The sequence below is a fragment of the Ceratosolen solmsi genome, unplaced genomic scaffold, assembly GCF_000503995.2.
Source record: "Ceratosolen solmsi marchali unplaced genomic scaffold, CerSol_1.0 scaffold56, whole genome shotgun sequence".
Classification (NCBI taxonomy): domain Eukaryota; kingdom Metazoa; phylum Arthropoda; class Insecta; order Hymenoptera; family Agaonidae; genus Ceratosolen; species Ceratosolen solmsi.
Window position 1 is genome coordinate 3,821,731 of NW_011948425.1, and position 13,316 is coordinate 3,835,046.

The following is a 13,316-nucleotide window of genomic DNA, read 5'->3' on the forward strand; positions in this document are numbered from 1 at the left end:
CGAAGCTATTTAATATTAATTAAATATTAATTTAAAAACAGATAAAACATAAATACTATGACTACATTAATTTTTTTTCTTATCTACCGTAAAAAGTAAAAATATTAAATTCATAAATTATTTTTTAAAATAATATATATTTTAATTTGCAATATTTAACTTAATAATACTAATAAGAAAAACTAAAAAAATTAATAGATAAATAATAATAATAGTAGTAGTAGTAGTAGTAGTAGTAGTAGTAGTAGTAGTAGTAATAATAAAAACGAGTAATTTTCTTCTTAAATCAGGGCTTAACTTTTCAAATAAAGATTTTCAAAATTTTCAATCCAACACAGCAGTCGATTGGCAAGTGCGAGAGGACATAATAGAGAAAGTATGAAAATGATAGTTTATCGATATAAAGTATCGTTGTGCAATCTCACCTCTTCGATAGCTTCACTAAATCCGTCAAATGAAACTACGGCAGTTGTCTGTCGCTCCTCTTCCTTCTCGCTTTATATTTTTTGGCACCAATTATTAAAAACATTAATTATTACATTATATATCTAAAACTAAAGTTTTTCGCGCATGCGTGGTGGTGTGTGATTTTGTGCGATGAAACTTCTGCGATTGACTGGAAGTAAGTTTGTGTTGGAGAGCGACTGCAGCGCCTCTCTCACTCCCTCGCTCGACTGAATTCCTCTTTGTTTATTCTTCGAATCGTGGTTGCCAAGTATTCAATGCGCTTGCTAATAGCGAGACTGGACCAGTAGCTTCACGAATTTACCCGATTTTGTCGTTCCAATCCTGATAATGATAATCCTATCTTCGGAATTAGTATCCCTCGGCTCTCACCATAAGCTTCCAATGCCAAAGTTGACGAGAAGAGGTTGAAGAGCATCGATCAAACGACCGAGTTGTCATCTATTGCGTATTCCACTTATTCTCTCACTGATTTGCCAGTCTCGACTGAAATATTTCAGGGACGTACGCTGGAGAAGCGATGCATAGCTGAATGCGTAGCGTTTATTTTGAAAATTTTATTCCCAACGCGCCTTTCCGATTTGGAAAGCGAATTCACCAACCCGAGCAACAATTCCATCATTGACAATGTCCCATATTATCGGAGATCTATAATTTATTTAAAATTAGTTCCCGTGTATCGTGCGGATACAGTATTCTCGGCTGATACGTTCGATTTTATAATTGGATTTTTTTTAAAAACATCTCCATTTGAAATAGCGATAAGCATTAATCGTGTAATTTGGCTGCAAGTTGTAGTTGTTGTTTTTTTTTTTTTTTTCTTTTAAATCGGAGACACATATACACGTTCGATCGATGTACATACTTTATCGAATGTATATAAAATAAAATGTAGCATAAATTATAAAAATTATCATTCAAAATGGATATTAAGCATTAATATATTAGACTTTTTAATTATAATTCTATATAGTATTTATATTAAATTTTTTTTTTTTTTTTATATATATATTTTCATATAAAATATTGTTTATGATTCACACGGGGAATCTATAAAACTTAATAATTACCCGTCAATTTAAAACAAATTGTATAATAAATGTAAACCTACATGATTTATCAATTTTATTTATCTCCTTTTATCGTCATTGCATTACATTAAAATAATAATACTTTAGTGTGGTATTATGAATAAATTATTTTTCTCTACAAATATAATGATAAGTTTAGAATAATCTAATTCTTTTAGTTTTAAATAATCGATTTATAATAAAATCCATTGTAATTTAGATAATTAATGTTGAATATTAGAAAATAGAATAGTTTTGAAAAGCTTAATCAGATAAGACATTCTTCAAACATCTTTTGAATAGAAAAAAACTAAATATTTATTATGGCATATGTTTTTAAAAAGTTTTTAAAAAACTGCATAAAACCTATATGGTTGATCATTTTGATAAATGTAAAATTCAATTTGAACACTTTACAATAATCATTTTCATTTATTATCTTAATCTTACTTTGCATACTATTGTGCATCCAATAGAACATTAAGCAAAATAAATAATGCGATCATTATTAATAATATTCCGGTATTTTTTTTATTATATAACATTTTGTACATATTGTATCACGTATATCTTGTACTAACAATAATGAGATTTAAATATCTTGAAAGTCTTTATATATTGTACGATAGTATTTTCATAATATTTCAGATATGATTACTTTAATTTTTTTTATATAATATATATATATATATACATTTGAATATATTAAAATGAAAAAAGGTTGATAAAATAAAAAATACTCAGTTATTCCTGTTTGCTTTTTATTACAATAATAAAAGAACAAGAGTCACTTTTTCTAAGAGTTCTAACATAGAAAGTAAACTTTTGCTGAAAATTAAACTTGACTATTACATAACTTGGCATATTCTCGAAATGTCAACGCTCAGGCGGATACTTATATTATTTTATAAAATACACAAAATATTCATAAATTATTTCAATTTCATAAATTTAGATGATAATGTCTCAATTAGTTTGGTATTTTTCTTCATTTTATTTGAAAAATGAAATGACTAAATGAAAAATATGCATTTTAAAAAGGGAAAAGTGTATTATCCTCGGGTCGATATTAAACGTAAATTATTATTCACCGGGTTATATCACAGAGCCTATATACTTTTGGATTCTCTAATTCACAAGATAAACAAACCAAATTTTTTTAATATTTCATATCGTATTAATGAAATGAGCACGAATATATTAAGCAGAACAATATGGAAATATGTATAATTTTCTCCTTTGTGTACTTTAATTTTTTAACCTGGTATTATTTAATTATTTGAATAGACCATGTGCTCAGTTAATCCAACATAAAAAAAAATTATATTAAATTTTATTATTTGTTTGTTAATGTAAATTTATCGAGTTATAACATCATGGGTCTAATATTTTATTCCATCTTTAGTTAATGTCGTCGAAGTAATGTTTAACGATACCGCAATAAGAAATAAAAAATACACAGACAATTTCGTTAATTATACTTTTCGCTGTTATGTAGTTAGAGAGAATTTCACCTTAATAATTTAACAAGAAAGTGAACGCGAAGAAAGAAAAATATTATTAAAAAAAAAAAAAAAAAAAAGGAAAAAAAGGAAAAAAAGTACCTGTAATGCATTTTATCGCATATAGAGTTTTCGATTTTTAATCTTTGACAAATAATGTGAGCAAAATCATAAGATAAAAGCAATCTGAAAACTAACAATCCCGTCTTATCGAAACATAACCTGCCGTGAGCTATTTTCCATTTTATATTTATCGTAAAATCTAATTGGAACTCTATCAGCTTTAGTCTATTATTTTTTTTTAAAACAAAAATTTATTAATTTGTTATACATTTATTCACTACTAATATGCTAATATTCGGTGGCGTGGGAGGGGGGGGGAGGGAAGAAGGACAGAAAAAAAACTGGCTTTAGTGCTTATATTGTTGTCGAATTGCAAATGTGTGAACTAATCTATTACAATAAAGCTGAAATTTAATAATAACATTTTGTTGAAAAATAAATTACAAGCGAGTCGGAGAACCTTATTAATTAAAGAAATTATTTAATTAACGATGTCTTAAAAATACTATAATTTATTATAAATAATATAACCAAGAGATTAAATACATATGAAATAAATGTTGTTTGTACTTATAATGACAATTTCGCGATTTATTTATCCCTTCTTATATGCATATTTGTTATTTGTTTATACATATATTTACTTATTTCTGGTCCATCAATCCATATAGGAACAGGGAAACTTACATTATAGCGATAAATTTCTCTTCTACGTATAAATCAAATAATAGTCTGTTTACTAAATGTGAGGAGGTAACGTTGAACAATGTATGGCCACACTTATAAGACGGAAGAACGAACATCTATGCATAATCGTTTACCGTTACAAGATTTTATATAATTATTTGCTTGGAATTAAATGTATATAATATTCGATTTTTAATAATACATTTGAAATACTTTTACAACATAAGATTTTATAATCTGCAACATCGATCACATTTTATCTTAACTAGAATAAGCATAATTTTTTTCATTACACAAAACTTGCAAAGTTGCCGTTTATTTATGTTAAAATTCTTTTTATTATTTTTTTTTTTAATCTTTTAAAATTTTCTAAATCTTTTCGATTTTTATAATATAAATAACAAAATTTTTATTGCATTATTTGAATTAACAAAATTTTCGGACTTTCTAGTAATTTCTTATCTTTTTATAGAAATGAAAAAATGAACGTAGTATATCTCTGAAATCACATAAGGAAAGATTCTTAAGAAATTGATAACATTAGATCAACAAAATTAGATCAACAAATAAAACAAAATTATTGTTAAATTTATATTCCCAGTTATTATTGTTAAGTTATTGATCGTGATGGAAGAATGCCTACTGCATGAAGATTTGAGAGATTGGAATTAAATTTATGTTTAACAAAAATCTATGTACGACTGCAGTCTGATAATCTTTTGACAATAATTTATTCGTAAGCTTGAAAAAACTTTATAACATTATATATAATATTATTATATATAATGTTGTAAATTATATAAAATTAAAAATAGAATTTAATATGACAATGTTTACATGTAAGAGGAAATTGCACATCTAATTACATTTATAATAATTATAAATAACATTAAAAATAATATATTTATATGTTCTTCTGTAAAGTAATGAGTCAATGGAAATTTTTCATGAACTTTGTGTATATATATATATATGTATATAGAGGAAATTCTTTGACTGCCTTATGGTTTGCCTATTCTGTAGGAACAGGATTATGAGCTAAAATTTGTCATTATGCATAGGCAATATTCATAAGTATATGTATATGTATATGCTCCACAGCAACAATAACACATTAATACTGATCGTGACTATGCTTTTATGTAAACAGTGTGCTACGGGCAAATTTCAAATATTTGAAAATTTCGCTTCGTTTTCCCGATAAAATAATTTTACTTTGACAACGTTCATACATATTTGCGTAAACGCATACACGCGAACATGTATATATTTACGCATATACGTATATAATAGTAAATATAAATAACGGCGATACGCCGAAATGTCTCTTTTCTCTCTTATTACAATTGAATTTTTAATACTTTTTAATATATGTTTTACATCTGTCTGCTCACAATATATATATATATATATATATATATATATATATGTATATATATATAATGTTTTATAATATTTATATTTTTGTATATGTAATATGTATATTATTATTATTATTATTATTATTATTATTATTATTATTATTATTGTTATTATTATTATTATTATTTTGTCTTTATTAATAATGTTGTAAGATAAGTTGCGGGATTGAGAAAACAACATATCGACATCTTCAGGTTATATAATAGTTAATTTAAGAAAAATTTCGAATGCGAAAACACGAGTTTCATTCCAATCCTTGAGCATTCACATATAAAATTAACTAAAAATATGCAAATGTATTTTTGTCCGGGAGTGTTTTAAAAGTAAACACGCATCTTTCTAATTTTATTGAAAATAATAACGACGAATAACAATTACAAAATAAAATTTATACTTTTTAATAATCACAAAATGAAGAATTTGATTTTTTTTCTATTGAGAATAAAGTGGAACTTTAATTGTTCTTTCGAAATAATTCAGACTCCAAACATTATTTTCCTTTAAACAGCTGTAAGATCCGAAGCTTAAACAATAATACAAATAACATAATCAGCATATTAGGTGAGGCTTTAGAAAAATTAATACGAAAATGACAACATAACATATTTACCCTTGTAGCGAGCGTGTTGAAAAATAAAAAAAAAATAAAACAAAAAACAAAAAAAAAAAAATAAGAGAAAAAAACCGGAAAATAAATAACACTGCAACACTAATTGCGAGAACGTCGAAACGAACGAAAACCAAGGAATTCCAGAACAATACCTAAATCTTATAACATAACCTAAATACATAGAATCGTAACAATACTCGAACGAAGCAAGGTAGCAAATATTTTTAAGTACAATAAGGAGCGCATGCCTAGAGTTAAGAAAAAGTCAAGCGTGCTCGTCGAGTTATCGCATGACGGAGCTTCGTCAGGGCCCGATCGAAAGTGTACTCGGAGCTGAATTTTGCAAAAGGGCGAACCCCCGGGAGTCAGGCAGCGAATGGGTGTAGTGCAGGGCTGACAGGAGTGAGGTCCGCGCTCAGGTAGATCGCAGGTCGTCGTTGGAGTGGGAGGGAGACGCACCTACTCGCGGACTAGATCGTCCTGCTCCCGGACGGACACATCTATGGTAATGCAGAGGTGGTAGAGCTTAGCGTGGCGGCGGTGGAGGCGGTGGCGGCGGTGGCGTGGGCGGTGGCGTGGGCGGTGGCGTGGGCGGTGGCACTCTCGATGGTGATCTACGCCTGCTCGGAGCGACGCCTCCGTCCTGGCCCGCCGGCGTAATTGGCGGCCGCAAGGCCCATCAGGTGCTTTGCCGCCTGGCTCCCGCTGAAGCCGCGGCTCAGCCCAAGGTCAAGGCCGCGCTTTGCACTGCAACAGTTAACCTCCTGTCACCACAACCGGCAAACTATCCCGGCGCTCGGTCAGGATTAGCGTTATTGCCACCCGGCCGCGTGCCATTTTACTCGTCGAGTTATATTTATTATTGGACGCGTGATTCGAATGACGCAATCTCATTACATTTGACATTGTCTTAATCCTGGCCGCGCACATCTGCAAGACGCCAAGGTATTACGATCGTTAATTGATGAGGTCGATGCTTAATTATCCGTATGACTCATTTCGTGGATTTATTTGAAGCTATTTAACTGTCACCGAATGCATAAATAGAGCAAAAATAGTTACTTTTATTTTTATTTAATTCAATTCAATTATAATTTGGCAGGTGTAATAAATACCCCTTCTATTGTTTCACGAAGTAGACGATCTTCCTGTCCACTAATCTAATGAATACTCGAGGAAATCAAAGGAATATTGGTTGAGAATAAATATTATATGATCGTAAAGCTAGTAATCGTGCGAATTCCTCTTGTGTCTGATTAATATTCTTAAAATTCGGTATGCGAAAATATAAGGAATCTTCAACATAATATACACATAATAATTTATGAAATCCGACTTTTGATAAATAAGCAGCATCCTCCTTTCTTATTATGAAAATGAATATTAAAATTTTTAATAACATTAACATTATGAATGTTAACGTTCAAACTTTTAATCAATGTAGGGAATATTAGGATGAAATTTATGAGAGAATGCAATGGTATTCTATGAAAATTTATTCATAATTAAATGTTGTATTTTAACGTAATTTTAATATTACGTAATATATTTTTTATCATTATATTACCGACATCCATTGAAGGTTTTGAAAATTTTGTTAGTAACAAATTTTCATAAACAAAAATTAACGCAAATAAAGGAATATTTGTTGGTTAAGTATTTTTATGCGCGCACACACGAATCGAACGAATTTTACAATTAAAACTAATTGCCAAAATATTATCAATAATTTATAAGAAATTTCGTATATTATTAAAACTAATATCATGTAGTTTCGCACGGTTTCTTTGTATATATTTATTTAGTAAAAAATAACGAATGGACGTAAATGAGGTATTAAATATTTTCTTATTATGAGAAATTTATAATTATCCGAAGATTATTTTATTAAGTTTTTCTTACTTGTCTGGCTGGACAAAGATGGCCAAATTTTCAATTCTATCCAGTAGTTCCTGCGCGGCTTCCGGATAATCTTCTTGAAATTGATTCCAAAGAGTACGCGATCTACTATAAAAATGTAAAATATTGCTATATAAAATATTGGTATAAATTATTAGTTTGAGTATCTATAAATCGTTTTTATTGCTCAAAAAAAAAAAAAAAAGAAAAAAAATAAAAGAGAAAAAATAGGCCTGTGCGCTTCTTTAAAGCATTTTGATATTAATTTTTATTTTCTATATCAATTGTGTAGTGAAATAACATATACATTTATATACGATAATGATAATGAGATTATTTTTTGTTATGCTTTTAATTAATTGCTCTTCGTTACGTAATACATACACGTAATATTTTCTGTATATTTGATTTATTGACTGTTATTTCGGGATAAATGCAATATGTAATGACTTTGGCTGAAACTACGTTCTAACATGTATGATTTTGAAAAAGCTATTACTTAATTTTATCGCAATAATATCAATATTCCGGAAAATTTTTCATTAAACAACTGTTTATCGATTAGAATCTATTGCATTAAACAAATTATATTATTAATTGGAGATAATGCATTAGAGTTTTGAAAGTTTTAGAGGAGAATGATTAATCGTAGTTTCCAAATAATGTCTTAGAAAGCTTTTTGTAATTCACATTAATGTATACTACTAAAGGCCGTTTTTAATATTTCAAATCATAATAGACAAAATAGTTAAAATTTTACTTTTTTCAGCACTCTATATTGAAATTTAAGTTTAATATAAATTTACATTGTAAAAAGAAAATTTTTTTAAGTTTTTCTTACGCATGATTGAAAGTTATCGTTTGACGAATTTCATGAATCTTTTAATTTCAATCTACAAAATTTTAATAAACTTTCATATAATTAATTAAAATATCTGCAAACTATTCTCGCATCAGACAATTTTATTATAAAAATTAAGTTCTAATACATTTTTTCAATATTTAATGCGCATAAATTATGTAAAAAATTTAGGGCTCTTCTGATTATTAGAGCTCAAAATTTGCAAATTTATGTTTATGTAAAAATATATATATATATATATATATATATGTTCTTAATAATATTGTGGTAAATGGATAAGGACTTGAAAGAAATGAAGAAAGCAAAGAACGAAGTGCGCCTTCTATTAATGAACTATTAACGAATACAATTTTTTTTTTGGTTATAATAGTAATTACGTTATAAAATTTTGTTAATCCAAAGCAGCAATTTGGATTGGTAACAAAATTGGTAAGTTTTCCAAAATGAAGATCCTTTGAAAAATGTTATGCATGATTGAAAAAGAACAAAATTTAAAGTTTAATATGTTTTCTACATTGGCGATAGGTATGCAAAGACGTTTTTTTGTAAATGGGAAATGACACGAAGACGCTTCACCTTTTTAATTAAATGTAACAAAAGAACAATTTGAAAAAATCTAGTAAAAATAATGATTATGGTAAAGAAAATGTGTGAATATTAAAAAAATTTTTGTTCGATATTCAGAGAATCTCACCAAAACTACCACACAGCGTTGTTGTGTAGTACGCAAAATGTTGCTGCTTGACCAAGACGCCCCCTCCCCCTCCCCCTCCCCACGTCACTAAGACTAAGAAAGGGGTGAGACACCCGATTGAAGGCGCTGCAGCCAAAGACACATTTTTTTTTACAACCTCTCCCTTTTCTCAGGGTAACCTAGCATCAAGAGCACCACGTCACGAGGATCAGGAACCTTACAACCTACTATCTCTAAACCAAGTGCACGCAAACGCCACGTGCCAACCGCCACAGAGCAACTAAAGGTTCATCTATATCTTCATCAACAATAATCATCTATGTTAAATTAAAATATAACACTGCTTTTAAAATCAATTTATAAATAATTAATGTGTGATAATTTTAAAGTGTCTGTAATGCTCTATCAAATGAGAAAGTGATATAAGATAAAATGTTTAGAAGAAATTTAAGGTGCAATGGATTTTGTATTTAGTCTTTGTATTGGTAGATTATGTACAGTATGTAAGCTAAGTATATGTGTAATAAAAATTTTAAGAGCCTTTTAAAAAAAAAGAAAAAAAATAATTAATTTTTATAAGATACTTATTAAAATGATAAAATAAAAAGTCCTAAAATTATTAAGGCATTATTGTTTTTAAAAAATGTATATATTGTACTAGATTATATAAATAAAAAGTAGAATGAAGCTTAAGCAACACGTAATTTTGCCAATACAACAAATAGACTTGAGCACACATTTGTAAACGTATACATTGGCGATTTAGTAAGTATCAGAGTTTTATTTATTTATTTTTTTTTTTTATTTTGTTTTATTGATTTTCTTTTATTACGCTCTCGCTTAGCACATATGTTCCATTAGTGAAATTAATTTTACACACGTTTTATGGCTATCGAAACTTGAGCAAACGGAATCCTTGTTGGTATTTATTTAAGTGCCGTTGTACGATCGAATGATGGAGAAAGTGAGCATTGAAAATGCTCATAAATTTACGATTTCTGATTAATTTCGTAATCGTAGTTGGCAATTCCATGGATAATTACAGCAGCTGAGTTAGCATTACGGATTTATGCGGTTGATGGGCTGTCGCCAGACCCAATGTAAAACGATCGTGCATTAAAAATTTCCATTTATTTTTTTCTCTACATACTTGATGATTGCTATAGCATCGGCGTACAGCGATGTGAACACATTATAAATTACAAATAGTAATTTACAAGTCGCTCAATCTAATAAAGGAATTTCATCTATTTTCGTCTGCTCCTCGATAATCAAACGCACATTAGTCGGAACTACAACCCCTGAGCATACGTACATAAATTCATAATAATTTAGAACAGGAATTCATTGAATTTTATTAGAAAATTTTTAAAGCGAATGGCACGAAGATTAGGGGAGTACATTTTGTAATATAAATGTCTTAAATATTGAATCGGTTTTATTTACTTGGGAACGTCATAAATTAAGATAAAACATCCCAAAGATAACCGATCATTAAGAGATCATTAAATTGCTCTGTATTGTTTATACTTTTGCGATTAATATGCTGAAGATAAAAAGGAGAGATAGAAAATTTATAGTTTAAGCGATTAAAGATAATTATTCTCATTCGTTGGTCTGCCATTTCATAGTGTCGGAGAACCGATTCTACTTATTTTGAAAGTTCTCCATACAAAATAACAACTGATAATATCATTTACATATGCGGCATTCTGCAAAATTAAGAAAATGAGCTTTTTTACGAGATTAGTTATTTTAAAAGGAATAAAACTGTCAAGTCTATATGACAATATTATGAGACTATTAATTAAAATAACTTGATATTAAAATATTGCAATCACGTGGATTTATATCGCGAAGAGCGTTATTCGCGCTCTCGTTGATAAATTTATGACTTGCGCAAACATAATGTGAGCCTCATATCGATAATTCAACTTTATATAATAAACAAATTAAAAAGTAGGATAGGCAGGCCTTATTCTCGACACGATTATACAAGTCTTATAAAATGACAATGGCAGTTTAAATTTAGAGAACTCCTCTTTTACGCTTGCTAAGTGTCTAAGTGAATTGGTCTATATATATATATATATATATATACATATAGAATTTATATACATATAAAAAATATATATATATATATATATATATATATATAGAGAGAGAGAGAGAGAGAGAGAGAGAGAAAGAGAGAGAGAGAGAGAGAGAGACGCGCTATATCAAGAGGCAATTTATTTCATGAAAATCCAATTTATAAAAGGGATAATGAAAAAGTACCTCGGCTCCTACTATCATTAAGATGCGTGAATTATGAAAATGCAACAACAACATTATGCAGAGTGCTTACGTGTAAGGTAAAGCCTCGACACGATTGGGAATAGTTAAAGCAGCGAGAGTGGCCAACAGTAGCCAGGAAAGCGCGATTTTCTTCTGCATCTCTAACGAGGCTTCGCTTAACTGCAATCTGCAATCTGCAATCTGCAATCTGAAAAATAAGAGAAATCGGCCCGAGTTAATAACGAGTCTTTCGTAATTTATACAATTTCTTCATTATTATTATTATTATTATTATTATTATTATTGTTATTTGTTATTAATTGTTATGTTCATTGGTTTTTTTTTCTTTTTTTTTTATTTAATTTACTGAAGCTTCACTGCTTCTGCTCAAGTGGTAAAAGTAGATGAACATTTTTTCCAGTTCAATAATTTTTTAATATTACGAATATAAAAAAAAACATGATACTTTGAATTCTCTTATGATTAAATCTTATGATTATGGGTATGCCGGAGCATCAATATTATTATTGATATTATGTATTTGTATTTTTTGTTCGTAAAATTTGTTGGTTTCTTTAGTTTTCATTGTAATAGGATGTATCACGTTTGTCACGGGTTTCGTGCTTCAATTATGATATAAGGACGAATGGAAAATCCGGAAAATTCATCGATAGGCTTAGTTAGACTTATCATTTAATGATAACTAAACTAGACGATCACCATTTTTCCTCATTTTTACGTTATCCACGCAAATAACATTCTCTCTTAAATTGTATCGCGTCGTTCAATAATTGTAGATGGAACTTTTTTTTTTTTTTATAGAATAATTTAAAATGTTATATATCCAAAAGTAAATATAATGAAAACTAATATCTTTTTAATATATACGATAAATCTATTAAGAATGATAGTTTGCGTGGAAGGTCCTATATTTTGATGGATAGTCACACGATGTAATTAATAAGAATTTTTGTGTAATATTCGTCGCCAACTATTTAGTAAATTAACAATATTTTCAAAGATATAGCATTAGAGGTAAAATATAATTATAAATCTTTTTTATTTTAAACGAATTGTTAATAAAAAAATCAATATTTATAATGCATAAACAATACAAATTTTATAACGTATTTTAGATAATTCATTAGAAAAACTACTTTCTAATGATAATCATTCAAGGTAAATAATATTGTTATTATAAAATTGAAGTGAAAAGAAATTCATTTCAAGATGCAATATTTTTTGCTGGACAACAAAATAAAATTATTATTTGAAAGATAAACATTAAATCAGCATTTTTATCAATATTTTGAAAACATGACAGTTTCAAAATTTGTTTTGAACTCTCGAATATAAACATCTCTTAATTTTAATCATATGATTAAAATATCGTAGCCCAATATATCTCAAACATATTGGGATTAATGAACTCCACATCATCTGATTGGTGTTACATGAGCCATTTATTATGAAAGGAATGGAACATCATTAACCGTCACTTTGTCGCACAAAAACATCTTGCCTGCTATATTGTAAACTATCGCATTAAAAGTTTCTTTTTTTTTTTTTTTTATTGTTTTTATTGAACATGAAAGTTCTATCAAGAATTCTTTTAATACATTTAATCATTCTTTTATTCCTTGTATTATAAGCAAAATATTTGTTCAATTATAATTATAGGTAATTACGAAAGTTTTTATTTTATCTAACTATCGAAATCTTTTTGATAACTATATAATATATAATTGTTACAGTAGCATTGGAT

General features: G+C 28.2%; 2 protein-coding genes across 2 annotated transcripts in view; both read right to left on the reverse strand.

The window, feature by feature from the left end:
- The window catches only part of LOC105362844 (lysosomal acid phosphatase-like), a 7,160-nt gene extending 6,200 nt beyond the window's left edge, over nucleotides 1–960 (reverse strand). The window contains exon 1 of the mRNA XM_011500352.1: nucleotides 426–960. The gene's annotated coding sequence lies outside the window, so the exon portion shown is untranslated. The remainder of the gene's footprint in view (nucleotides 1–425) is intronic.
- Nucleotides 961–6,411: 5,451 nt separating this feature from the next.
- On the reverse strand, nucleotides 6,412–11,759 carry Dh31 (diuretic hormone class 2). The gene is made up of 3 exons (XM_011500356.1): nucleotides 11,622–11,759; nucleotides 7,722–7,826; nucleotides 6,412–6,566 (listed from the first exon to the last, which is right to left on the reverse strand). The coding sequence occupies exons 1-3, from the start codon at nucleotides 11,708–11,710 to the stop codon at nucleotides 6,434–6,436; spliced, it is 327 nt and encodes a 108-aa protein (XP_011498658.1). The 5' UTR covers nucleotides 11,711–11,759; the 3' UTR covers nucleotides 6,412–6,433.
- Nucleotides 11,760–13,316: the final 1,557 nt, after the last annotated feature.

Excerpts from the sequence above, each read along its gene's own strand:
- Dh31 (XM_011500356.1), bottom strand. The coding sequence starts at position 11,710 with ATGCAGAAGAAAATCGCGCTTTCCTGGCTACTGTTGGCCACTCTCGCT. Across the intron at positions 7,827-11,621 it reads GTCGAGGCTTTACCTTACAC|TAGATCGCGTACTCTTTGGA; the intron begins GTAAGCACTCTG and ends ACATTTTTATAG. Across the intron at positions 6,567-7,721 it reads ATCTTTGTCCAGCCAGACAA|TGCAAAGCGCGGCCTTGACC; the intron begins GTAAGAAAAACT and ends TAACTGTTGCAG.